The sequence below is a fragment of the Scomber japonicus genome, chromosome 16 (genome assembly GCF_027409825.1).
Source record: "Scomber japonicus isolate fScoJap1 chromosome 16, fScoJap1.pri, whole genome shotgun sequence".
Taxonomy (NCBI): Eukaryota; Metazoa; Chordata; class Actinopteri; order Scombriformes; family Scombridae; genus Scomber; species Scomber japonicus.
In genome coordinates, this window is record NC_070593.1 from 19,214,407 (window position 1) to 19,240,730 (window position 26,324).

The 26,324-nt window shown below is 42.8% G+C and overlaps 1 protein-coding gene across 2 annotated transcripts in view; it reads left to right on the forward strand.

Annotated features, from left to right (window-relative positions):
* The window catches only part of akt1 (v-akt murine thymoma viral oncogene homolog 1), a 30,229-nt gene extending 8,687 nt beyond the window's left edge, over positions 1–21,542 (forward strand). For both annotated transcript variants that reach the window (XM_053335766.1, XM_053335765.1), the window contains exons 3-14: positions 8,976–9,104; positions 10,596–10,707; positions 11,020–11,146; positions 12,139–12,270; positions 12,415–12,480; positions 13,014–13,082; positions 13,232–13,357; positions 14,581–14,709; positions 17,627–17,841; positions 18,040–18,127; positions 18,348–18,450; positions 19,607–21,542. In XM_053335766.1, coding sequence (XP_053191741.1) covers positions 8,976–9,104; positions 10,596–10,707; positions 11,020–11,146; positions 12,139–12,270; positions 12,415–12,480; positions 13,014–13,082; positions 13,232–13,357; positions 14,581–14,709; positions 17,627–17,841; positions 18,040–18,127; positions 18,348–18,450; positions 19,607–19,686 — 1,376 coding nt within the window. In that variant the 3' untranslated portion in view covers positions 19,687–21,542. The remainder of the gene's footprint in view (positions 1–8,975; positions 9,105–10,595; positions 10,708–11,019; positions 11,147–12,138; positions 12,271–12,414; positions 12,481–13,013; positions 13,083–13,231; positions 13,358–14,580; positions 14,710–17,626; positions 17,842–18,039; positions 18,128–18,347; positions 18,451–19,606) is intronic.
* The last annotated feature ends 4,782 nt before the right edge of the window (positions 21,543–26,324 follow it).

Genomic DNA, 26,324 nt, shown 5'->3' on the forward strand with positions numbered 1-26,324 from the left:
GGACACCCATGAGCTGCTCCTCCAAGTGAGACCTTGTTGGTGGTCCAGGAAAACGCATGAGACACAGAGATGAAATGGGAGGGAGGGAAAGAGAAGAAAAGAATGCACGGGTTTTGTGAAACAGCGGACACAGTAGTCAGTGTAGCTGAAACAATTTTTTTTTTCATCTTTTGAATATCTGTGCCTTGTGCATCTGGTGAGCAGGCCTTGCAACAATTGAGCCAGTATTTTCCACCTTTGTATTAGTTTTAACTGTACGAGTTCAGTGAGGGAATGTGGTGTTTCTGTACTGTTAAAAGCTCTTCAAAGGAGCAGACCCACCTGATTAAGAATGTCTCATGATGCTGCAATGCTGACTGTCTCAGGACTTCAGGACTTTTGACTGGCTGCCAGCTCTGCTGTTAGGCTCGCCCAGGCTTCCACACATCCCCTTATTATGGCTGTCATGGGCCATACACTGCAGCAACACGTTACGTACTGCATAACTGGAACAATAGCTCATCCATTTTGCTAATATTTTCAGCTACTTTATGAGGCATTTGCATATATAGTGCAAAAGTCTCAAGAGCATGTAAAATTTATTTTGAATGCATCCCAAAATTATTCAGTTTGAAGCTTGTGGACAATGTCTTACAGTTATGAAATTACTTTCATAATTATCAATATGCAGTGCTTTATTGGTTAAAGTCAGTTATATACAGAATTAAACGTTGTTTGTATCCTTTCAATTCATTGCTGTCTCCTGCAATTTTTTTAACTGATCAATGGCCACTAAAAATAGCCTATGTTATGTCATCAATCTGCAGAGTTGTAGATTTTGATATTTATATAGCAAAGTTCAATTTAAAAGCACTTAAGAAGCTAGTATATATATGTAAAGGCATAGAATCGGAGCGTTGCTGAATTTCAGGCCACCTTACTGGGCCTTCTGGTTATGACGCACACCATATAACGGCAACATCCATGGCTGTGGACCTTCTGTCACATGTCCTACCCATCTCTCTACACATGTTTCCTGTCTTTCAACTGTCAGATAAAGGCAATTAAAAAAGATCAATAAGAATATGATGGGTTTTTTTAAAGCTGAGAGAGAGAAAATAGATTTTTATAGATGGCAAACAGCAACTACACTGTTAGATATCGTTTGATGTTGGTAATTTATTAGTTTGATCCAAAACGTTCATAGCGTGTGTTACTTTTTTATAACTTTTTGCAAATAACTTTCCAACATTGGTGGTTAAATACTGAGACAGAACAACCACTGAGACCCAATTGATCAACAGCAGTGGAAGTTGAAGTGCCAGACAGATCTGGGAGTTGGGGCCCCTGTAGGCAGAGTCCAGCAGCAGAGGGTGTCACACCGGGAAGCCAGCGCTCTGGCCGGGTGTCTGGCCGTCAGCGTGGACCCCCTGCTCTGGGTAATGGGAAGCAGTTTTCCTGCTAAATGTGGTGGAGAGAAGTAAATTACTGGGGTGCAGCTGTCGGCAGGCAGGCTGGCTGGCATGGTGGGGGTGGGGGTGGGGGGGCCAGGAGGCTGAGAGGAGGTGGCACCTCCACCGCTCGCCTCCTCTCACGGCAAGCCTGCTGTGTGCTTACTTTGCTGTGCAGAGTCCGCCTGCTCGCCACAACTGTGGTACTCGGCGGTGCTCTCTCTCTGTTTCTGTCCTTCCTTTTTGTCTCCGTCGCTTCCTCGCCGTCTTCATCTCTGTCCTTCCTCTTGTTCTCTTTCATTCTTACTCCCACATTCTTTCTCTTCTCCTAGTCTCTATTAACACCCCCCCCCCCCATTTCTTCTTTGCTTCTGCCTGCCCCCTCCAGCTCAGCGCCTCTCAGTACCCCCCCCCCCCCCCCCCTTCCAGCGCATGCTACCCGCCCACCACCCCACCACCCTGTTGCTAGGATAATGACCCTGCTGACAACTCAGACCCATGGCGGAAGCGGCTATGGACCAGCGAAAAGCTCCCAGACTCTGACATCAATCACATCACTGGCACCTCTCTCCAGTTTAGGGAGGGCAGGGGAGACGGAGAGATGAAGGGGATGCTCAGCTGTCTGCAGTCTAAGGGTTGACTATATGCTCAGATATGTGGCCATGTGCAACTCCACATCAGCATATTCTGATACTGGGAACATATTTTGCAAATTATTCAGAGGTTAAATGTACACCAAAGGAAAAGGATTAAGCATACTTTTAGAAGGAAGTTGATGTTGGTAGTATCAACAGCTGGAAAGTACCTGTCTCTACTAAAAATTTATGGTCTGGAGTTTATTCCTTGCTCGTTCGAGAGTTTTAGATCCTACAATGTCATTGAGAGTTCATTGGCACTAATTTGCTCTAAATAATGTGTGTTTATTTGTTTGCCATGCAGTAACCCGGTTAACTAATCCATGGACTGCTTGTTTACCCAGGGAGAGGGGGCAAATCTCAGCCCCAGTGTGGCAGGGGGGAACTTCCCACAGTGTCTCTATGGTAATCAGCAGGTGTCACTCACCACAGAGAAGAAGTGAGGGCTTTCTTACAAGCGTGAGAAAGAGGGGCAGCCACCATTGCGCCTTCACCACCCCAACCCCCCCTTGCTTTTTTTTCCCTGTTGGGGTAGCAGCAGCAACCGCAGTGACAGAGAGAAAGAGAGAGGGATAAGGGGAAGAGACAGAGAGGTCTACATTGGAGGCCGGGGTGGCCCTTCCCCACAACCTGTTGATGCTTCTGCCAATGCCCTGGCAATGGATTCCACTATCCAGCTGCATGGGAGAGAGAAGGGCCAACAAAAGAGGATTGGGAAGGAGGAGGGATGTCAGGAAAACATAAAGAGAAGGGGAGAAAAATGGAGAAACTCCTGGACAGTTTAGGATGGCATGTGAGCCTGGTGCTGCCTTATATGGACACAATGAGATGGACAAATGGGTAGATGGGCGTCCGGGCAGCACGAGAGGCCCAGCTCAGAGCTCTGCGCCTCAGAGAGGAGGGTGGTGGAGGCGGAGTTTGTGGTTGCTGGGGCTCAGTGATGACCCCTGCATCAGGGAGCCCCCTCTCCTCTGGAGCCGGTGGCCCGTGGCTCATTGAGATGCAGGGCACAGGGTGGCAGGCCGCAGCTGCAGCCTACAGGCAGAACCCGGCAGAAAAGGGCCGAAGGGATGGCGGGGGCGGCTGAGGAAAAACCAACAAAAGGCGCAGCCCCCTCCCCCCTCCTCCCTCGCTTTGGAGTTCTAATTCCCTAATCCTCAACCTCCGCCTACCCCCCCCCCCCCATCCGATTCTCACCACTCAAACACACACACACACACACACACACGCACAGTTCATGCAGTTACCACTGGCTCCCTTCCTCTCATCCCCAAGCCATGAATGGCCAGACGGGGACAAAACCCAACAGCAGCCCCCTCAGGAAGTCCAACCACTGGGTGTGGGCACTGAGAGGCGCATTTTGTCTGACACTCTCTTGGTTCCTCTCACCCTGTGTGTGTATGTGTGTGCATGTATGTGTGTGTGCATGTGTGTGCGCACAGTCACTAGCATGCAGTGTAAGTGTGTGTGTATGGCCTATCTTCCACCAGATGACTAAGGTGGGCCGCTCAGTTTTAAGATTATTGTTTTGGATTTTTTATTAAAGCCCCTCGAAATAGTAAAAAGACGGGATCGAACATGGGGGGAGAGAAAGAGATGATAGGCAGCAGAGCTGTTAGTTTGGACACATTGTGAGGACACTGTGGCCTCTCTTTTTGGGGGCGGCATGATGAATGCTGCTTGATGTGTCTTATTAAAAGCCAACAAGCCACAGCAGCTGGGACCTCAACATTCCTGTCGTTGTCATGTAGAGATGAACAGAACAGGACGCTTCTCGGAAACAGCCACTAACCTCTGTCATTCTCTGTCTCCTCTCTCTCTCTTCTTTCTCTCTGTGCCTCTAGTGTCTAAAGCTGTCCACATTTTTCCCCTTTTAATTTATTGACCCCTCGATGGCCAGCCCTCACTGTTAAAGCTTCTTGATCCACGTTGATTTGCAAATGGCTTCAGTGTCGAAAAGAAGCAATATTGTAAATTTTAATCTCTTTAATCCCTCTTTTTTTTCTCACTTATAGAATCAAGGGGAACTAAGATTTGTAAAATGGCAGTCCAGCATCTGGAGTAGAAAGATTCGCTTTAATTAACTTTGTTTAAGAGGTGTCTTGTGATACACGTTTACCTCTGCTCTCATGCAAACTCGGATGGGGTACCTTGGTAGACCACAAACCATTATACTCAGACTTTATACAGTGCTTATGATTTGTCACACATGCACGCATAAGCAAACAAGACAATTCCCCCTCATGTGCAGCTGTGGCGGAACCTGTTCTTCCCCCCTGTACCTTGATGTGTGTGGGTGTGTATGTGTGTGTGTTAGGGGTATAGAGGGCGTGGCCATGGCAGCCTGGAGCTGTCCACACACAGGGCCATGCAGCAGTTGGCAAATAAAGATGAATTCTGTTGTGTTTGGCAGCGGTTCTCCGTTCATTATTTTCCACTTTGCCCAGCGCGCATCCCAGACCTCAGCAGCTGCTTGTCATGTAAAGACACTCTATCAGGCCCTGACAGCTCCTCCTATGCACACACACAAACACACACAGTGCACATAGCGTATACACACTTCACTTGTGCCCCCCCCTTCCACACTCGCAGTCCTACATATGTGGGGAACATATGTAGTGATCTGTCTCACTACCACTCTCTTCAGCACAACTCTTTGCACACTGTGTAGTTTTCTCATCACCTCTAAATCTCTCATCTCTCATCTGGTGTCAAATCAGTCTTCCTATTCCTCTGTCCCCCCCCCCCCCCCCCACCAAATTTCATTGAGTTCAGCCACATGTCTGCTGTCACACTGTACTTTCATTAGAAAAGCTTTGATTCCGGGGCACAGACCGCGTAGTGCATTTCCTCTTCATCTAAATGTGTCTGTATGTCTCAGCAGTAACAGTTAGACACTCGAAGCAAGTTTTATCTTATCTAGGTTGTGGTCAGTCTGTCTATTGGCCAGTTTCCTGTTTTGGAGAACACGTTGACATCAAACGGGTTTAGTTTACTGGAAGGCTGTGATGATGAACTGACTTAAAAGCAGAAGGCTCTCCTGTGTTGTTATGAGGCCCATTGTCCTTTGTCAGCAGTCTGCACTGTTTCTCTCACTGTACACAGGATGTATTTAGCGTCTACTCTGCAAAGCACTAAAGTCAAGAGTACAATTTTGAGAGCTACCATCAGGAATTTTAGATAATATTAATGTAAAGTGAAAATATTGATTGTGTGTTATTGCTGCATAACACCCCTTGTTCCTAGTAACTGAAGTAATGTAGTCATTTTTACTACCTTAATTGTGTGCTGGAGTCAACAACAACAAAAATGCAACATGCCTAACTGTCAATTTCACTGGCACCGTCACATCAGTGCTTTAGAAAGGCCACGGTGTGGAAAGTAGAACTGAATAAGAGTAGAAGAGGAAATGGGTGTAAATAGGAAGCTGACAAGGGTCATCTTTGTTGTTTATGCACACTGTTAGCGGGGGGTTGCTCTGCAGAGTTGCGGTGATACACACATACATAGACAACCGGATATGGCTGCTTCCATCAATGTCATGTGACCAGGTTTGTGTGGTTATAGACAAGGAAGTGGCCTCGTCCTCCTGTCTAGAAAGAGCATGTTCTAGTGAAAGATGTGTGTTGTTAATGCAGAGTCTCTCAATGATCTTTTTTTGGCACCACATCCCTGTGACATTCTATTGATGTCAGAGATGAGTGTCTGGGTCAAAAAAGAAGATGAAAGTTACGCACAAACAATTTTTCTTTATTATATCTTCATGTGTGAAATTTTTTTCAGTTTTTACAGTATCAAAGTAGCTGTTTCATTAATCACAGGAGGGGTTTACAAGTGTCACATTCCTTCATGAGCTTATTTACCTCCTTGTGTGCGGTGTGCAGCTTCTCCATTATGACTGTACATATCTGTCATAATGCCCTTTCTATCACAGTTACATCATTCAGGTACAGAGACAGTGATCAGAGGAGTCTAGTGACTCAAAGTGGTGAGTTGGCATTGTCATCCATCTGACATCCATGTGACTGAGGCCACCTCATGGTTGGAGAATGTTTCACTGATGCATGCCAAGCCATGCACTGCTGCGTCATGTATGACCACCCGTGCTACTTCTGGTGTTTGCTGTGCGTCAGTGGGACTGGCAGGACAAAAGCTGAGCCTTCCAAACGTTGTTGTAATTTGTTACACACAAATATCCTTCCGATGCCTACAGGCGTCATACACACAAATGTATTTACACACAAGCACATACATGCGTACATATAAACACCTGCCTCTGCCTATCAGGATCTGAATGCTATAGTGTAAGTAAGGACTCAGTCTGGATGTGATTTGCTGCATTCCTGCTGCCAAACCAAAACTTCTAAACTGAAAGTTTAGACTTCACCAGCTACACAAGCATGTACGTTGCGCCTTTCATCTGGTGTCACTGTGTCAGGTACGGGGCTCATTATGTTGGCTCTGCATTGTGCACATACTGTCCTCAGTGTGGGCTGGCATGGACTATAGTTGGGGGATATGGGTCAGCCAAAACCTGACCACAGAGTGAGGCACCAGCTGGGGCCCAGCTGAGGAAAACAAGGCTCGGTGCGGAGGGCTCAGGAGACTTTCTGGCCGCAGTGTGAAAGATTGAGGCAACTTATGTTTGTGTTGAACCGGCTCTAGGTTGAATTCCATGCTGATATTTGTACGAGTACATGTACTCTTCAATTGCAACTCTTTTGTACTTTGATGATTTAGATTTTTATGCTATCCATGTCCGCAACCACCAATGTGCTGAAGTAAGGAAGTCTGGTTATCCTGAAGGCTTGTGATAAATAACACTACGCATGTGTGTTCTCTGGAGACCAGCACGCACGTGTGGGTGACTGATGTGCTATTTGATTGGTGCGGCTTGTAGTTTAAAACAGACAAACGACTCATCACAGTAATCGTGTTACACTGAAACAGGCATGAGGGAAACCCACCAAACTGATTCCTGCCGGCGAGTATTTCAATTAGGACAGCGCTGTATGAGTGGCTTTATCGGAAGGCGAGAATGGCATTCTGACGGCTGACAAAGTCGAGCTCATTTCTAAATGAGCTATGTTTGGTGTGAAAACACCAACGCTGCAGAAAACTGGGTGAAAAATCTGCTCCTGTGCCATGATAAATGTAATAATGTATTGGACATCTGCTGTGGATTGAAGACTAAAGTATATCACAATATGAGGCAGATGTTTCCTCTAGAGTGGTGATTGGTGCCACCACCTTGCTAGTCACAGTAATCAGGTGTTTTTTTACACTTGGGTGTTTGCTTTGGGTTTAATGACTTGATGCTTTGCTGGAAGGTGATGTAAAGTGTGTTTTACAAGGCTTCATCCTGCTGTATGAGGTCAGCTTTGCCAGAGTGGTTGTACTTGTCTAAAGTGTCCTTTTCCTTTCCTCCCCTCCTTTTTATCTTGAAAGAGAAAAGCCATATGGAGGATATCCTATTAGAGTTGGCTGCTCGTGTCATCACTTTCTCAAAAAAAAAAAATGCTGAAAAGAGGCGGCAAGAGGAAGTTCATAATTTTGAGGTGTCAAAAGTGACAAATCTTGAAAAGTGACATTCAGTCAGAGTAAATTATTTTCCTCTCCTTAAATATTTTATAAGGGCACATATTAAACAGCCGACATTACAACTTGCTGTTTGTTCTGCACTGTCTCAAACTGATCTGTTATCAGTTTCATCAGTCAGAAATGTGTGTGTGTGTGTGTGTGTGTGTGTGTTTGAAAGAGGGTAACAGAAGCTCATATTGACAGATCTGCTACCTCTCTCCTACAGACACACACACTCTCCCTCTCTCACACACAAACGCATGCCACACTTCTGTGTTGGAGGAAATGGGGCAATTAAGGACAGCTTGCTACGGCTCTGCATGGGGTTAATATGCAGCTCCGTAATTAAAAATAAATTACACTTTTCCTGTATAAATATTCAAGTCCCACTCCACTGTGTGCCACTGCTTTGTTATGGTATGTAAGCTATTTTTTTCCCCCGTCTGCAAAACATCTGGCACGACATTTCCTGAATCATCACTGGAATAAATTGAGTTTTGTCTGCCCTACGAGAGATTCATCTGTGTGATGCTAGTGTGTCTAAGTGAATGGGATGGACATGCATGGCCTGAGGTTATGGATGTTGTCTAGAAATTGGGCATTGTGGCAAGTTTTATTTGAAAAGCAGGTTGAGGTTTGGGCGGACATGATGCTGGTGTTACAAAAAGATTGATAGCAAAGAGTCAGAAAAGTGACTGTCGTTGATGTTAAGTTAAACTGCGTCTACAAAATATAGCATCCGACATGTGACATATAGTATCACACTGAATATTAACTGTCTGTGTCTATGTAACTTTTTCCTGGTAGCATTTGTAGACTTAGATTCCAAGGGTACTTAAACTCAGCAGCTCAAGGTAATGCTGGGAAGGTTTTTAGACAGTTTGAATGTTCCCTGAGAGTCTATCCAGAGTGCAAATGACTGCTGGAAAGGGGACAGACGGGGCAGGGGAAAGGGTCCTGACTCCTACTAAAACCACCATTTGTCCTGCAGCTGACCTACACTAAAAGAAAGACGGTGACAAGACGGTCATTTTAGTGAGCCCTAGTGAATAGCATAGTAATTAGATTGCAGGAAATGGGTTGCACCTCTGGGAATTGAAACAGAAAGAAAGAGGACAACACAGTTTTGTCATTAATCATGAAAGCACAATGTAAACAAAATAGTTGTGCACGGGTCAGTATTTTGAGCATGGAAGCACGTATGCTTTCTCAACACACATCATGAATTGTTTTGAGCAGAAACTCTTTTTATTACTTTGCCACAAGTTTAATTTTCTCTCCTGTACTTCAGCAGTCCCCTTTCAATCTCTCTCTCTCTCTCTCATATCAGGAGAATACATCAAGACCTGGAGGCCAAGGTATTTTCTCCTGAAGAGTGATGGTACATTCATTGGCTACAAAGAGCGACCACAAGATGTTGACCAGCTGGAAACCCCCTTAAATAACTTCTCTGTAGCACGTGAGTATCTGCTTCAGAGAAACCACTACATTTTTTCCTCTCTGTTTCTTGGCAGCTATTTTTTACTGGTTTTGTTTGCTGCTTTCTTGTTTTTACTTGCATTGTTGTAACCAATATGTTCACATACTTGTTTTACATTTACCTCAGCTGTATACCCACTTTGCAAAGTAATTAAGAAGATGAAATTATTTAAAAAAACTTGTCCAAGAGCCTAAGAGGTAAAGAAATAAATATGAGTAGTCTCTAAAGATATGATAGTGTATCTATCATAGCATGTTACTTTTGAATGATTATGAATAGAAACATTAGCAGATTGGCTGTAGTAACGTCTCAGCAGCATCACTGCAAGTTTCTTTCAATAGGGGCACCGCTCCAAGACCAAAAGCAAGCTGAACATGCATGCAAGATGTCTGCCTCCTGACATTAATACACTGGATGCCTCCCCTCTATATGCATCTTCCCCAACTCCCTGAAAATAACAACAAAAAATGCCCAGAGCAGCATAGCCCACTCCATCTTCCCATCAGAGAAAGTTGCTGTGATAAGCTGCGCGAATGACTGAACACAGCAATTAGACAGCATACTGTTTGTCTACCAAAACGTTTCCTCTCCGACACTCTCGAGTTATTGTGGCTATTAGTCGCCTGATTTCAAGTATTTATCCAGGCTCTGCTCTGAGGCGCTGTCTCCATCAGCGGCGGCTTTGGTTTTTGTCACCACTGCGACCCCGCCGCAGAGGACACATGGTGAGTTGCTGCTGACAAGGCTGCTGCAGCTGGATTACATATTCACCCTGATGGAGCCATGTTGGATCTCAGTGGTGGTCCACTCCTCTGTCCTCCATCTATCAGGCAGAGGCCATTTTGTGTCACATTCTGACATATTTGCTGACATGTTTCATTTGGTAACAGATGTTAATGCGAAGGAGGTGCAGATGGAAATCTCTGCTTTCTAATTTGCTTTATTAGACTGTTTTGATGAATTGTTTTGCAGACTGCTTACAAGACAATTATTTGGTGCAAAAGTGTGAAAATTCGAGAGAACTCATAAAAGGAGATTTTCTTTATAAAAAGACGTTTTATTTCAGTAATTTGTGGAAAATGTGTTGCAGTCATTTCCAAGTGTGACAGTTGCAGAACATTTGAAAAAAGCAAATTTTCAATTGCAAATTTGTAACTTGGACTGAATTAAATAATATGCTGTATTTATTCATTCTTTATTCTAAAACAGTTTTTATTTGATAATCCACAGATTTCAAATCATTATCAAAACCCATATCAAATGTTAAGTTTTTAGGGGTGGACAAGTTAACGATCAGAGTTGTTTTCCTCCACCAAAGTGCACCTGTTCTTCTCCAGATTGGCCAGCAGTGTCTGTTAGGGTGGCGATAAAGATAAATGGCTATAACTGTGGGTCTGTCTCTCCTCTCTGCTCCCCTACACACTGGCCCTTCTCTCCGTCTATTTCCCCTCCCTCCCTGGCTGTGGTCAGAGTGCCAGCTGATGAAGACGGAACGGCCCAAGTCCAACACATTTATCATTCGCTGCCTGCAGTGGACCACTGTCATCGAGCGCACCTTCCACGTGGAGACCCCCGAGGAGAGGCAAGCGAGAAGCACACACCTCTTAACTCGCAGAGCAGTAAAAGACAAATCATTTACATGCAGAGAATTTCCCTGTTTCTAGAATGCAGTTTAGCAGTTTCGGACCTCTGTTTTTCTAGCATGTAGACGCACACATAATTATACACATTTAATCATTGTTGTGCTCTCGCACAAGGTCCACTGGCTATTGGCAGAACTCACACTTGAAATTGCCTTCCTGTTGATAAGAAGACAATTATGTGATTGGGCTGCTGGGCTTGCATGATGGTAAATGGGCTGATGTAATCTTTCTGCTGCCTGTGCCTCCCTCAGGGAAGAATGGACTAAAGCCATCCAGGCAGTGGCTGAAGGCCTGCAGAAACAAGAGGAGGAGATGATGGACTCCTCTCCGGACCCCATGGACATGGAGGTTTACCTGACCAAACCCAGGCAAAAAGTGGTATGGCCCATTTACATTCTGCTGTGTTTGTTGACACATGTCCATCAACTTTAGAGGCCAACCCATTCCGGATTTTTGGGGCCGATACTGATATTGGGGATTTTAAAAATTCCAATATCAGTATATAGGTTGATAATCTTAGATATACAGATTATATATATATATATGTGTGTGTGTGTGTGTGTGTGTATATATACATACAGTTTTTGCAGTGATCCCCCAGATGTGGTTAACAAACACAAGAGTACAGTTGACAATAAACTCTATTCTCGAAAATGACATCAGTGCACTGAAGCGGTAAACTTAACTGGGAATTTAATAATCATAGAAGTATACGTTTAACAAAAAAAAAACATGAAAAAGGTATCTATGTATATATTAGATTTGAATTAAGAAAAATCAACTATACATAAAATGCTGCTTATCTAACTTAAAACAAACCCCGATAACGATATATCTGTAATAGACCTGATAATATCGGCTGACTGATATATTGGTTGTGCTCTAATTAACAAACTTTTCACTCAGCCACCTTTATTCCCTCTCAACCTCAGTGCTTCCTACTCCTCTCCTCAACTCTGCCCTGCCTTATTTGTACTTGCACCACTTAAGCCCACCTTCCCTCACCTCTCCCCAGCTTCTTTTTACTTTCCCCACATCAGTCGTGGGTGGCTTAGCACCAGATTGCGTGTCCACTGGGTTTTGCAACCCCCACATGTGGCATGACATAAAGGTCCAAGGCCACGGATTGGATGTCCCCCACACAACCATTTCCAACATTCTCCGTAGCATCGGGATCAAAGGTTAACTGAGACACAACCACATATAGGACAAACCATTAGTGGAGTGGAAATTGCGTGGTGGGTGAAATAGCGCCTAAAATGCTTCTATGTTGTTGTCAGTGGGATTGTATGTCCTGGCTAGTTAAAGCATGAGTTTGTTAATGCTTCTGTTTGTAATTAGACGCCACTTTCTCTCCTCTGGCTCTCTAGACTATGCACGACTTTGAATACCTCAAACTCCTGGGAAAAGGCACTTTTGGCAAAGTTATCCTGGTAAAGGAGAAGGCCACAGGACGCTACTACGCCATGAAGATCCTGAAAAAGGAGGTGATCGTAGCAAAAGTGAGTGGTTGCCAGTGGGCACATAAAGGGGAGAAAACACACTGGGGGAGGAGGGTAGTGGAGCAATGACTGATACCTAAATGGTTAGGCATTGTGAGAGTTGCACAAACACTCTTTGTGGCTTTTTTCCCCCTTCTTCTTCAGGATGAAGTGGCGCACACACTCACAGAGAACAGAGTCCTCCAGAATTCAAAGCATCCGTTCTTGACAGTAAGGATCCCCTCCATATACCTATAGCAAACCTTATTTTAACTCGCAGAGATCTTCAGTGGCCTCTTCAATCCAACCCAGCAGCATCCATTCAGAAAATGGGGGCATTTTACCAGGAATGTTTTGAAGAGTTGTTCTTACAAAGGCTGCAGTCGAGCCAGGCCTTTTTATAGCAACACTGGATGTCCTTTCTATCAGTTAACCCTTTCTCTATAAGTCTGAGGTGGGTTGGATTGAAAAGCTACTTCAGAATAAGTGGTTGAGCACATTGCAATGTGCTCAGTGCAATGAATAGAACCAATGTTTGCCACACAACAGTTATTAAAAAGCTTCAACACTGGATATACTTTGCTGTAGTTTTTCTAATTCTCTTCCTTTCAGACTTTTGTTTTAAAATTAAGCTTTAAGGGGCAACGCTGCACTATTGTGATGTTTTATGTTACAATCAGCTGTTGAAGTGCCAGCTTCCCCTTAACTTAGCTGGAAACACACTTGAAAGTTCTGCTTTGAGCATTTTAATTCTTTGTTCTCAGGGCCTGAAATACTCCTTCCAGACACATGACCGCTTGTGCTTTGTCATGGAGTATGCAAACGGCGGTGAGGTAAACAATCTTAAGTAAATGTGCACCTGTAGCTGTGACAGAATACTTGTGAATTTAAACTGTGTTACTGCTCCTATTTTTCTCGGACTAACCAACTCTCTCCTCATCTTTCCTCTGCCCCTTTGCTGTCAATCTCCCATGTCCTTTAGCTTTTCTTCCATTTGTCAAGGGACCGGGTATTCTCAGAGGAGCGAGCACGGTTCTACGGAGCAGAGATAGTGTCAGCTCTGGACTACCTGCATGCCGAAAGAAACGTGGTCTATCGAGATCTAAAGGTGGGTGTGGAAGTGTGTTTTCTCTCTCTCATGCTCACTGTCAGCCTCTCTCCTCTGTCTTTCTCCTTTCCTGCTTCCCTTCATTTCTCCCCTGGCAGGATATAAATAGGATTTGCCTCCATCCAGAACAGTGGCAGTGGCCAGGGCCTATTGATCCACCTCCCCCGGATCATTCCCCAGATCTCACTGCAGCTGGAGTCTCGGTCCACACGCTTACTGCAGCTAGACAGAAATAACCACCAGTCCTACTTGAACAGATCGCCGCTGCCTTCCCCTATTAGCACACATACGTGTTCTCAGTCACTATATTTGTGCATTTTCTGTGTGAGTGATGTAATTTTATGTGCGGGAAATACAGCACAATAGTTAGAGGGGATAGAGGGGATAATGTCCAGCATTATCCTAAAATAAAGAAGTTGCAAAGTCTCAGCTGCTTGTTTTTCTGTGTTTGAGTTGAAAAGCTAAAACAAAACCAACACTCTAAAGATGAGATCAGTGACGGATGCTGCGGACTGATACGATATGTTTGGGTTTAGGAGGGTTATGGGGGGTTATCAGTGTCGCAGTTGGCATCTGTAGCCCTACTACTTCCAGCTGATAAAACTATACCAGCCAGGTCAGCACAGCACAGCACTCCCTCCCTCTGCCCCCCACACCTCCCCACCCCCTCCCTCCTTCTCTCCCTTGGGTTTATGAGGCAAGCTCCCAGCCTGCTAGGGTTCTCCTGAAAATGCCAGGGTAGCAGGATTGGAGGATGTGCTGACTCTGGCCGGGCACTGCTGGCCACGTGTGAGCTACAGCTGCCAGGTGACTTTAACTGAGAGAGAGAAAGAGAGAGGGGGGAGGACACACAGATATTAAAAGACCATGCAACCTCAAGTCATGACACTGCATCATGCACATCCTTTAGGCCTTTAGGTCATTTAACCTGTACATTTTGACACAAGGTGCATTTCTGTCCACTTGTATTTATGCAAATGTTCAATCTGTGCATAATAAAACTTGTGTTTAAATGACCACAATGAAAATAAAGCCATCACTTCTCAAGAAACTTGATACTGGGCTGAAGTGGATGTATATGCCATATTAAAAAAGGGGTAATGTAATAGGCTGACAGAAACAGATCTTCAAAACTAGTTGTATCTTTGTACATGAATCAATAATATTCATATCACCTCCCATAATAACATTAAGTTCACTTCCTCTTTCTGTTTCCCCCTTAGCTGGAAAACCTCATGCTGGATAAAGATGGACACATAAAAATCACAGATTTTGGCCTGTGTAAGGAGGGGATCAAAGATGGCGCCACCATGAAAACCTTCTGTGGGACACCAGAGTACCTGGCACCTGAGGTAACAACAGTGATTAACTCCATCTGAGATAATGATGCCTTTCTTTCATGTCATCTTTCTCTGTATGGAAGAATCTCCATGTATTACGTTTCTGTCATTTATTAAATTGTCACCTTTAATTCTTCAGCTTCACCAGTATGTTACCTATTGGATAGATGTTTTATATAGAGAGCTCAAGTCTTTGTTGACTGTAATAGAGTGTAACAAATATAAACAAAAATGAAGTGAGATCATCTTGAATTGGAGTAGATAAAGAATACCATAAAGGTGGAGCCCAATAATGAATGCTAGTCCACATGAGACATGAGTAGATTCCAAACAAAAATGCAGCGTGTGTTGCTGGACATCAGTGAATAAGAAGCATGTGGAAGAAAGGGCAGCTGTCCCAAAATGCCTTTCTAATCTCCAGCTGAAGTCTGTGAGTTAATCAGTGTGCCGTGTGCCCAGGGTAGGGCAGCCTGCTCTCATATTTGCTGTATGAGGAGGGGTGTGGCTACTCCCTATTGCGTGCAGGTATGACAAGTGTTGGAGTGGGCTGTGTAACTTGATACAGCATTGTGAGCGTGGGCGGTGTGTATGCAAGAGTAAGTGCACGAGTGTTTGCTCTAGCCCCTTGCCTGTTGCCGTAAAAATGTTTTCCGGGAGAAGGGTGTCCATGTTGACACAGTTGTCGTATCGTTGTTTTTAGCCTCCATTTGGAATTTTCTGCTTAGTGGAGGAGGAGGGGTGATTGGCTGACAGTGCCTCAGGAAACGTGAGCTTCCACCCCTGGAAAAAAAAAGACCACATTGGCTACAGCTGTTGTGTGGAACTAGGGTAGCCATAGACCCACCACTACTGGGATGCCTCAGCTGACCTGGGCAGAGCCAGAGCCAGTGTGAGCACGCAATCATACAATCTTTCATACTGCCGCACTGGGACACATACCTGTTGTTTTCATCAGTCAGACCAAACCTTCCTCTAACCATGAGCACCAGGTCATCAAGGCAAGGCTTTGGTTGACCTAGCATCTAAATATTTACTCCCTCACACCTGCATATACATAAAAAGTTGTATATTATCTATACATTCATACATGAGTTTTTGAAAGTCCTTCCAAGCCCCACCTGTCCATCCTGATCTCTTCCCAGCCCAAGTCTCTCCTCCACAGAGAGGCACAGTGTGTGACAGCTCCAGCCTCGGCGGCGGAGAGCAGGGAGACATCAGGGGGCGTTACCATGGCAACAGGGTCGCTGGCGAGCGTCTCTATGGAGTGCGGGCCAGGCAGTGTTACAGGTTGTTCTGCAGTAAACAATGACCTTGTTGTGTGAGCTGCACAGGAATGCTGTAACGTCTGGGAATATTCCACCCCGAGCTGGGGGGAGAAAGAGGAGGGTGAGATCCAATCTGCAAAGCCTGACCAGTTTGTCTCTGGAGTAAGGAGTGGGACAAATTCACTTTGTCACTTTTATTAATTAGAGAACTAATATTTCTGAGGGAATTAGCTTTTAGGGAATATCTACCAAGAAAAATGGATGAGTTTAATCTAGCCACTGAAACTGATCTGGATTCAGGAGCTTGGAAGATTAATGGCTGTTAGAGTAGAAGTTTGTGAACAAAAGTACAGAGTACCGGAACAGCAGCAAGTGTTTGTGTCTTTTATCCTCCATCTCCTCACTTTCTCCTCTCCCTGTCTCTGTTCCTTTGGGGCAGTGTAACAGTATTAGTTTGGGGCTGGGGCCCAAGCAGACAAGCAGTGCTGGTTACGTATATGAGGGATGAGCTTGGCTCCTGCGCTCCTGGCAGCTTCACAGCTGTGGTGCTCTTCTACATATATGGGGCAGCTGCGGGCCCAGCTGTCGCACGGTGTGAATCACACGACAGCAGCGCTGGAAATAGAGACGGCCCAGTAATCCTAGCCCCACACCGGCTTCACGTTACTCCCCCTGCCCTCTCAGTCCTCCTCCTTGATGCTCACCACTCACCACAGCGCCAGGCAGCGTGCCTACAGACACATACGTGGCTGCGTGCGCGCACACACACAGTAGTTTTGTTCCTTTTACGGACACATCCGTCCATCTGTTTTCCAGGACCCTCTCTCCTGGCCTGTGTGCTGTTGTGTCCATATCTAATTCTATTAATCCACCCACGTCTTTTACCGAAGTTGCTATTCTTAGATCTGAATTGCCTAGCATCACGCTGCTTGTTTAAGAGAACAGACTGTTCTCCTTGTCTTGATTTCACCTTCAACATCCGCCTGGAGAGGTAGAATCCAGTACATGTCCCCAGGGACCTTGGAACAACTCCGCTCAGCAGCACATTAGTCATGCAACAGGTTGCACTGTTCAGTAAGCACAACATTGAAGGAGTTTGTCTCATTAAGATCTGTTGAGAAAAATAATCTTATGGAAATAATACATTTCTAAATATTTCCATCTCTGTGATGGCTGTATGGTTGTGTTCATTGAGCAATTTGTTTGTAGGACCCTGGTTTGTGTTTGTTGCTCCACGTTTGCTTATTTAAGCGACCCACACCTCTGCTGCCTGTTGATCTGTATGTGTGTTTGTGTATGTGTGGAAGGCCCTGTGGTGATTAAATATGCAGGGCTCCAGGGGAAACACTATCCTTGCTCCTAATGTGAGATGTGAGTCAGTGTTGGCTGGGGCTGCCTCAAAACCCCAGACCAGGAGGGAGAGCAGGTGATTTTGGTGGGGGTGGGGTGATGGGGGCTACCCAGTTGCTTTAGGGTTTGTGTATTCAGCCGAAAGAGCTGCTGTCTTAACAGCCATATGATGTCCAAACACAAATGTCCTGGGGCTAATTCAGTTTTTTTTTTACTATATGTTAAGGAAATATGTATGAAAACTAACTATATACCCTTGCAAATAACCCAACAGCTGCATTAAATAAACTTTTACCCCTTGCCCAACCCCCTAGGTGCTAGAAGACAACGACTATGGGCGTGCTGTGGACTGGTGGGGTCTGGGGGTGGTGATGTACGAGATGATGTGTGGCAGACTGCCCTTCTACAACCAGGACCACGAGAAGCTGTTTGAGCTCATCCTTATGGAAGACATCCGCTTCCCGCGGACACTCGGTCCCGAGGCACGCTCGCTGCTCTCTGGCCTTCTCAAGAAAGATCCAATGCAGAGGTTAGGCCCCCCCCAAACTGTATCCTATATCAAAGACATGCTTCTAGTATGAGCTCATGATCTTTTTTATGATAAAATATCTGGAAAACTGCAAGTACACTCCAGACTTCAAAGTGACAAGAAAATGATCAGCAGTGAGAAGTTTGCATATTTATTGATATTTATCTCATCATAACACATTTTGTGCTGATCTTTCAGGTTAGGTGGCGGTCCTGACGATGCCAAGGAAATCATGCAGCACAAGTTCTTTGCCGGGATTGAATGGCAAGATGTTTATGAGAAGAAGGTCAGTTTCTAACATGCTCACATTTCAACGTTTCTCCCTCGTTCTTGGCATGATGTTGTTATTGAAATGACCTCGTCCCCCCAGGGATCAATAAAGTTACGTCACTTGAAAGGCCACCATCTAAAAAATATGTAGATTGTCATCAGACCAACAACTGTTACCAACCTGACTGATGGCACTGATGATGGCTAATATGTTTGCGTCTCTTCCCCTCAAACAGCTGGTCCCACCGTTTAAGCCCCAAGTTACCTCGGAGACGGACACACGATATTTTGACGAAGAGTTCACAGCACAGACCATCACTATTACGCCACCCGGACAAGGTAGCACCTTACTATACACACTCACAGACCCTTACATACTGTATACTTAAATAGAGCCTTTCTTATGTATGGTAAGTGAAATGATTGGACTGTTCCCTGTCACACGTAGCTTAATGTGAATGGTCCTGTGTTTGAATGTGATGAGCACTGTGAAAGAGGAGATGAACTGTCACCTAACGTGTGATATATTCCCACCCACGCTATGAGACTTTATTAAGAATGAGAAACTAAACTTTCAATACACTCAAAATGCGAGTTGACATGAGATCATCATTGTTTCAAGTTTCATTTCAAGCTGTCTGACTTGTGAGAAAATAACCTATGAATTTACTTTCAAACTGAAGAAGTTAGGTGTTTTCCCTTTTATATTGAATTTCATACTGCGTTCCTGGGATGAGACATGAGTTAGTTTTGGCAAACTCATTAATAATGTGAGTAAACAAACCATTCTGCAGGCATACCTGGCTCCCTTGAGAACAGTCTGCCCTCTTCTGGAGAGCCAGTGGCATAAAAACAGAAGGATGGCACTTTACAAAGTCATCATGTGCATGACAATGACAACTAGGATTGATGCAAAGATTATACAGTATAAAGAAAATCTACTGAAATAAGTAGCAGTATATTAGAATAAAATGTTTTTTTTGTGCACTTTGGTGTTTTCAATGGTTTATTAGTAACTAATAACTATTAATAATAATGTGGATGGGATGGTCATGTAGGTAGAGAATTCACTGTTAATTTTACTCAGCTAAGACAGTTTAACAAGATCAGACCATGTTTAACTTACATTCATTTTTATGCAGCTTTTAAGATGAAGACAGTACCTCATTCTGTTGATTATAAAAAGCTAAATCCAAGACAAGTAATATAGCATTTTATCTCCCATAATAGTAATATATGTATCTCTACTAGGGGTGCAGGATATGGATATAACCCAGTAAATCACAGTATATGTAATGTTATATATTATAATACTGTAAAATAGGAGATTTTCTGGAAGATTAACTGAAAAAACCAAGGTGCTTATTCACACTGATTTACAAGTTTGTGTTGTGTCCACGCCCAGAGATATCACACAGTGTGTATAGGTGTTGTCATGTTGTCAGTCCATAACCTCTACATTTAAACTAACCAACTCTTTACCCTCCATCCCCAGATGACAGTATGGAGTCCTTCGACAGCGAGCGGAGACCCCACTTTCCCCAGTTCTCCTACTCTGCCAGTGGGACGGCCTAAACGACTCTCATACATTCCTCTGGCCCCACCATCTCCCCTCTCTCTCCACCCGACTGCACTCTCAAAAGACCGGGGCCACGTCCCCGTCCTCCCAGCATTGTCTGTAGATGCCGTTGGTTGGACGCAACATTACAATCTGCAAGTTGTGTTTTACAGGAAGGAGGAAATACAAGACAAAAACAAAGATAACTGTGGTTGTTCTGTGTTGGCCTTTGAAGACTGACCACGGAGAGAGTTAACACTACCCTGCATTTCCTGGTCGTTACGTTGTATACCGAGCAGGCATCCATACACCATAATGAATGAGGAAATGTAGTTTTGTTATGCACAAATTAGGCCACTGCTATGAATTTCAAAAAGGGCCATTTTGTATTGAAAATATATGATAGAATATGAATCAACCATTTCAAATAGAAGTAGGCATACTGTTGGACCAAAACATCATGTGAGCAGAGTGTGTTGTTTGTTGATTGGGTGATAAAACCATGTCCGAACAATTCAAAATACCATTCAGATCAAGTCTTCAAGACATTTTTTTTGGCTTCAAAGGTGAATGTACCATATCAAATAAAGTCAATCTTTCTGCATATTTACATGTTGTAACACATGGTTGATTCTCCTAAGACTGAAATGCCATCATCTGGACAGGATTTGTATGACTTTTCTGTAACCCTGATGCAAAATTGACACCAGTCGGTCTGTTATATTATCATGCAACACCATGATGAGTCTGATGAATCACTTGTGCAATACATCCTGATGTGAGGAATGGCAGACATGCAAAGAACGCAGAGTGATTAATCATTAAAGTAAAAGCTGGTTTGCGGTGGATTCCTGTTTGCACATCGGAGTCACTGAGAGAACCCCGGTTTCCTGTCCAGATAATAAATAGCTTCTCCAGACCCCCTGAAGTAAGTGCTTATAGTTCCTGATGCCTTCCTATCTCAATGCTGTGCTGCAAACACCTCCTGGTTTCCCTCTGATCAGGATCAGTCAGGCACCCCAGTCCTCTCTGACCCTTCAGAAACTCTTCTCTCCTTTAGGGTTTTCCCTCTATGTACTGTATTGGGTGTTTTCCACCCAGTGCATTCACTGCAGCCTCAATGAGGTCACTTTAACATAATACATTTCTTTAGGAAAACTTTGCAAGCAAACTGGGCTTCAGGGGAAACACACAAAGTTACATCTTTGATTTGCTACTTTGGGGGACTTGTGTCCCTTCACGAGCTTGTTAGTTATTTATATGAGACCAGCATTAACTAAAATGAGTTTTACTGTGCCAATGATATGCACTTTGCTGCCCCAAAATGATTGTATTTGGACTCTTATTTGTATTTTATGGTTGGTTAAGATTAAATTAGCATCTATTATGATGTAAATTCAAATGTGGATACAAATAAAAATAAGTGCTTGTTTGTATGATTACTCCCCTTTTATGCACAGCCGAGGCTGAACTGAGACTCTTGGGAACAGAAACTCTTATTTCAAAGTGTGTTAAGAGGTTTCCTGAATGCCTCGGGTGTTTTTAAGATGACAGATAATCACTTTTCAAAAGTGCATCATATGTTATTGAATGTAATGGTTTTTATGGTATTGATTTCACTTCAATCGTTTTGTTTTTTTTTAATTTTTAAATCTGATTGTTACTTATTCCTATGCACACTCACCCTTTGCTGTCACCTTCTGAAAATAGGGAAATTCATTTTATACTTTTTGTTTTTTTATTTCAACTTCTTTTGTACCTACCCTCCCATATTCCTGAGACCGAGGACACCAGCTTTAGTAAACAAATAATATAAACTTTGTACACTGTTTTTACTTGTTTCTTTCAAATTGATGAAATAAAAAGGTCTTAACAATAAGTTGTCCAGACTCCTCTTTCACTGCCAATCTTACAGTCCTCCCCCTTGAAGACACACAAATGAGCACTGAAGTCAAAGTAATTCATTCACTATTCAGTCATTAACAGCACTGGTACACTGAGTCTATACATATGCAGGAATTTCAATGTTGACTTTTCCAGGAAAATTCTGTTTTCCATCCTTTTTTAATGCAGTTGTGTTTTTCCACATAAATGTTCATCCTTGTTGTCCTATTTACACCTGGCCATGTTTGATTGTTATCCTTGCATTCATTTCTTTTATTTGCTCTTTTTTTTTCTTTAGATTGAAGAAAATCCTGCCACATCTATTTGGATTTTACCATATTTACATTTAATTTTAAAAAAAAAGTTTGTTTAAACAGGTAAAAAAACATTTACACTTCTCACCAGTAAATTCCGACATTATTAGACTTTACTTTTACTCTATGCCACTAAACGATAAAAAAAATAATCAATGCGAGCAGGAATTATGTTTATCTAAACCTCACTGTGATCACACCCCACAGACAAAACATGGCGAACTTTGTGTGAGACAAATGTTCCAGCATTCAGCAGCTCCTGACTGTGTCTTGGCTGTGTTCTCTGCCTCCACAGGACTGCTCAGGTCTACGTCTGGGGCTCTGCAGCTGGTCTGAGACGGGGAAGATGCTCCCCCCGGGCCTGGGGCAGATGGTACAGTCTCTGGAGCAGATGTTGACAGCCAGGGCTCACAGTCTGTCTTTGGCCAGCTGCAATGCACAGCGCCACACAGCGAGACCGAGGTTTGGCCCAGTGTGGCGCTCACCTGACAACCATCCCTCACCTGACTCCAGCTGCACTGGCCAAAAACACACCGTGCTGTGGCTGCAGCTCTGTCACGGGCCTCCCCTGGGTGATGTAGTGCTGGGCTGTGCGAGGGACATGTCACTCACGCACACACGCACACACGCACACTGTAAGATAGAGCTCTTCTCTGCTTTTTTTTACTAGAGGCACAACTGTATGATGTCAAAATACAGAGAATACACTGACATACTCTCAATGTATGAAATATCAGGCAATGTTAGTCTTCTTTAAAAAGGTGTGTGAATCCAGTTAAAGCCAATATCCCATGATGATTTGGCTTATTGAAGCTATAGAAATGTTAAAAGGACAGTTGGCTATGTGGCAATTGGGATAGGACATGTGAAACCCAAAATCAGGGATGTATCTTCAATTTTCTACTTTCAAAATATAGATTCATTATCTTTTGTCTTCACAGAGGTGAGACTGCAAGATAGGCTACAGAGCAGACACCTGCATTCCCTTACTGCTAACACCAGAAAGAGAAGACACGTATCAAAATACTCATAGTAGCTGTAGGAGATATGAAGGCAAGAGGGGCACACTGGACAGGATGACTCATGAACAGTTACCTGGATCATAAAGTCACTCAATGCCATGTCACGCAGGTCAGTTTCTTCAATTCTAAAACAATATGCGGTTCAGGTTCAGGTGATGTAACCTTAAAAAAGTCAATGTGTTTGTGTCATAAAAGGAAAAAGCCCAGGTGTCACTAATAACATTAACGATGGATCTGTTCTATTCAAGAGAACCTGAAGCAGCTGTGTGGAATATTGCCATCATTAATTTAATTATTTTCACCTGTGATTTTCCCACTATTACATGTGAAATGTTTTCCATGAACAGTCCTGCTCTTATTTATGGGGCTTGGTAAGAAGAATTGGTGTCATGATTTGGTGAAAGAGCAGGTTTCTTTTTATTTATGGGGGTGGGTTTAGTGTGAACAAGGTCAGAGCACTTAGAAACAGGTTCATCCTATTCACTACAAGACCCTTACAACACTAGAGCAGGGTTGTAGTGGAGGGTACAAACCCACCTGAACTGAGTATAACTTTTATGCCAAATCAAGTTTACTCACTCAAAATGACAAATATAATAATTCTAATATAAATAAGCATCTGTGTATAGATTGTAAGTAATGTATTTGTGCAATATGAGCAGATTATTTTAGTCTGTAGTAGAGATGTTTGGCATCCAGACTGGAAATCACACTTTTCCTTCTTTTATACTTACTCACTGAGAGGAAAAACATGAGTTAAATGAGAAGGATGGATTTATTTATATTGTGTCATTATCACTTCAGAAAAGTTTCACTCAACTTAATTTCCCTATGACAAAAATGTAACGTAATTAATGTCATGTAATGAAGTAGATGATTACTGTAATTGGGCCTAAAGCGCCACCTAGCGGCTACTGGTTGATATTAAACACCTTTCCAACCACATGAACATCACAAGAGTTTTTATTTTACTTCTAATTTTGAGTAAATAATGACTTACTCTGACTACTTACGGGCAATTTTATGGTAAACTGCACCAATAATTAGAGACACATTTACTCTACACTAATTTACACTTAGTAATTGACACTTTTCAACAACAAGTCAAATGTATTCCCTTTATACACTGAAACGACGCAGTTACTAGTTTTAACAGTTTTAGCTCACAAAACGCATTAATTCATTGGTAGTCGTTGTAGCTAGCCTGTGACATTTATTCTGTCAACGTGAGGCAGAGCCGGATCAACACACAGCCTTGTCCCAGTGAATCAGAGTCAAAGATCGTTTATAAAGAAGATGAATCACCCGTTGATTAAAAGTCTGGCGATGTCTGCAAACATGACCTTTAAGTGTATTTATTGTATTAAATGTATTGTTTGTATGAGTTAAATAGGCTACACCTGCAGTTTTAACCCCCGTACAAAACCACTCTCCTACTGACAGTGGCAAATAAAATAAATAAATAAATGGCATCGCTTCATACTCAACAATAAGATATGTTTGTCTAACTTCTTTTGGGTGTAATTTTATGTAATCAATTCATTATAAAATAATTATAACAATCTAAATGAAAAAAGAATAGATCACTTCATATTTAAGTATCAGTACTTAATATCTCTCCCTAAATGTAATTAGCTGGTAATGGAGAACATTGGCTATTCGATGACTGGTAACATTTAGGTATTACTATTCATCATATTAGACTCTACCCTTTATTTCATATTGAGTTTTACAGTATAAACGATTCAAGGACTTTAATTGTGATCCCACTACAATATTTTTCAGAATCCAAATGTTAAAATGAAAAAGTTAAATTGTATTTATCAAACTTGGTAAAGAAGGTAGTGTAAATGAACGGGGGTCTGTTCCATAAAGCAAGCTCAGAAAAGTCAAACACCTGACTTGAATGAGCCTAACAAATGAGATCAGGCTAAAGCGGTTCCATAAAACCCAATCCACGTTCACGCAATCAAACTAATTCATAAGAAGCCCATGATGTTGAACACAGATCAAACGGATTCACAATGACAAAACCCACCACAAAAGCAATCTGCAGCACACACTTCTGCTGGAGACATGGGAATAATTAAACATATGATCAAAAAAAAGCAAAAAAGCAAATCCAAGAGAAAGGCTGGCAGGATATTGCTGATCGATTGAATGGGTCTGATCAGTCTCTGTGGGTGTGCTCTTGTTGCAGTGCCCTGTGTACTATGGCAGCTCAGTCATGTTCAAGCCATGACCAACAGAGAAACAGTTCATGGGTTGAGGTCGTTATATAAACTGGACCTTAATCAATTAGGAGAGAAAAAGGGAAACTCCTACACATGCATCCACTAAACACGTCTTGGTTATTTTTTAGACATTATTTGAAATGTAGTACTAATCAGTAACCAATACATTTTAAAACAGCGCGTCCTACCAGGAAAACAGCAGTTAAAGGCATATGGATTTAAGTAGCTATTACTTTTTTTTCTCCAAATAATTTTGCAGTTGTTCAATAGGCTATATATTAGGCTGTTATTCTGTCAGGCCTCAATGTTCAATATTATGAACACACACACACACACACACACACACACACACACACAAATATAAATGTAAATGTAAATGTAAATATATACATATTATTAAGTTGACTACTATATGTGTATATATATTTATTTAAATGACGGTGATAATGAAGCCATATAATATATTAAATTATCTCTTTTTTTTTCAGGCTAAGCAGCAACTCAAGCTAAACCTGACATTAGCCTGGTCCGGACCAGGTTAGTTGCCAGCATAAATTGCCATGGTAACTGACCTGAAACTAGGCTGAGTTTGCTTTATGGAACCGGATCTGCTGGAAAATGAGCCAGACTAACGAAATAAACCTGGTTTATTTGGTAATCTTACTTTATGGAACAAACTCTCAAATCAAACAGAATTATAAATAAAGTTTTGAAAAGTTTTAACAGTGGAGAATGTAAATAATCTAGGTTGCAAATGTGTCTTGGTACAGAGATTGAAAAACTGCAGCGTGCAAGAGGATGAGGTGATCCAATGATTGACCATACAACTTTGCTTAAATGGTGCAATTTTGTTTGAGTGTGTGAGTATAAACAGAAAGTTATCAGAGTGTCAGGTGAATCTGTTCTATGACAAAACAAGCCCCTTGCAGATTAAATTAAATTTCATATTGAATTAAATATGACAACAATTATACATTTTAAACGCCTAAACCTAACACTACCTCTAATTAAAATCCACATACTCATATTCAAATTCTTAAATATATAAAGATAGAGAGAAATATTATTTTGAAATACAACTAGAGGGCGTGCTGCTTGACTTTCTCCTCCGCCACGAGAGGTTTTCTGCACCGGTAAATCGCACAGAGTGAGACCTCCTCCCTCCGCTGCTCCTCTCAGGTCGAGCTCGTAACGCGTTTGA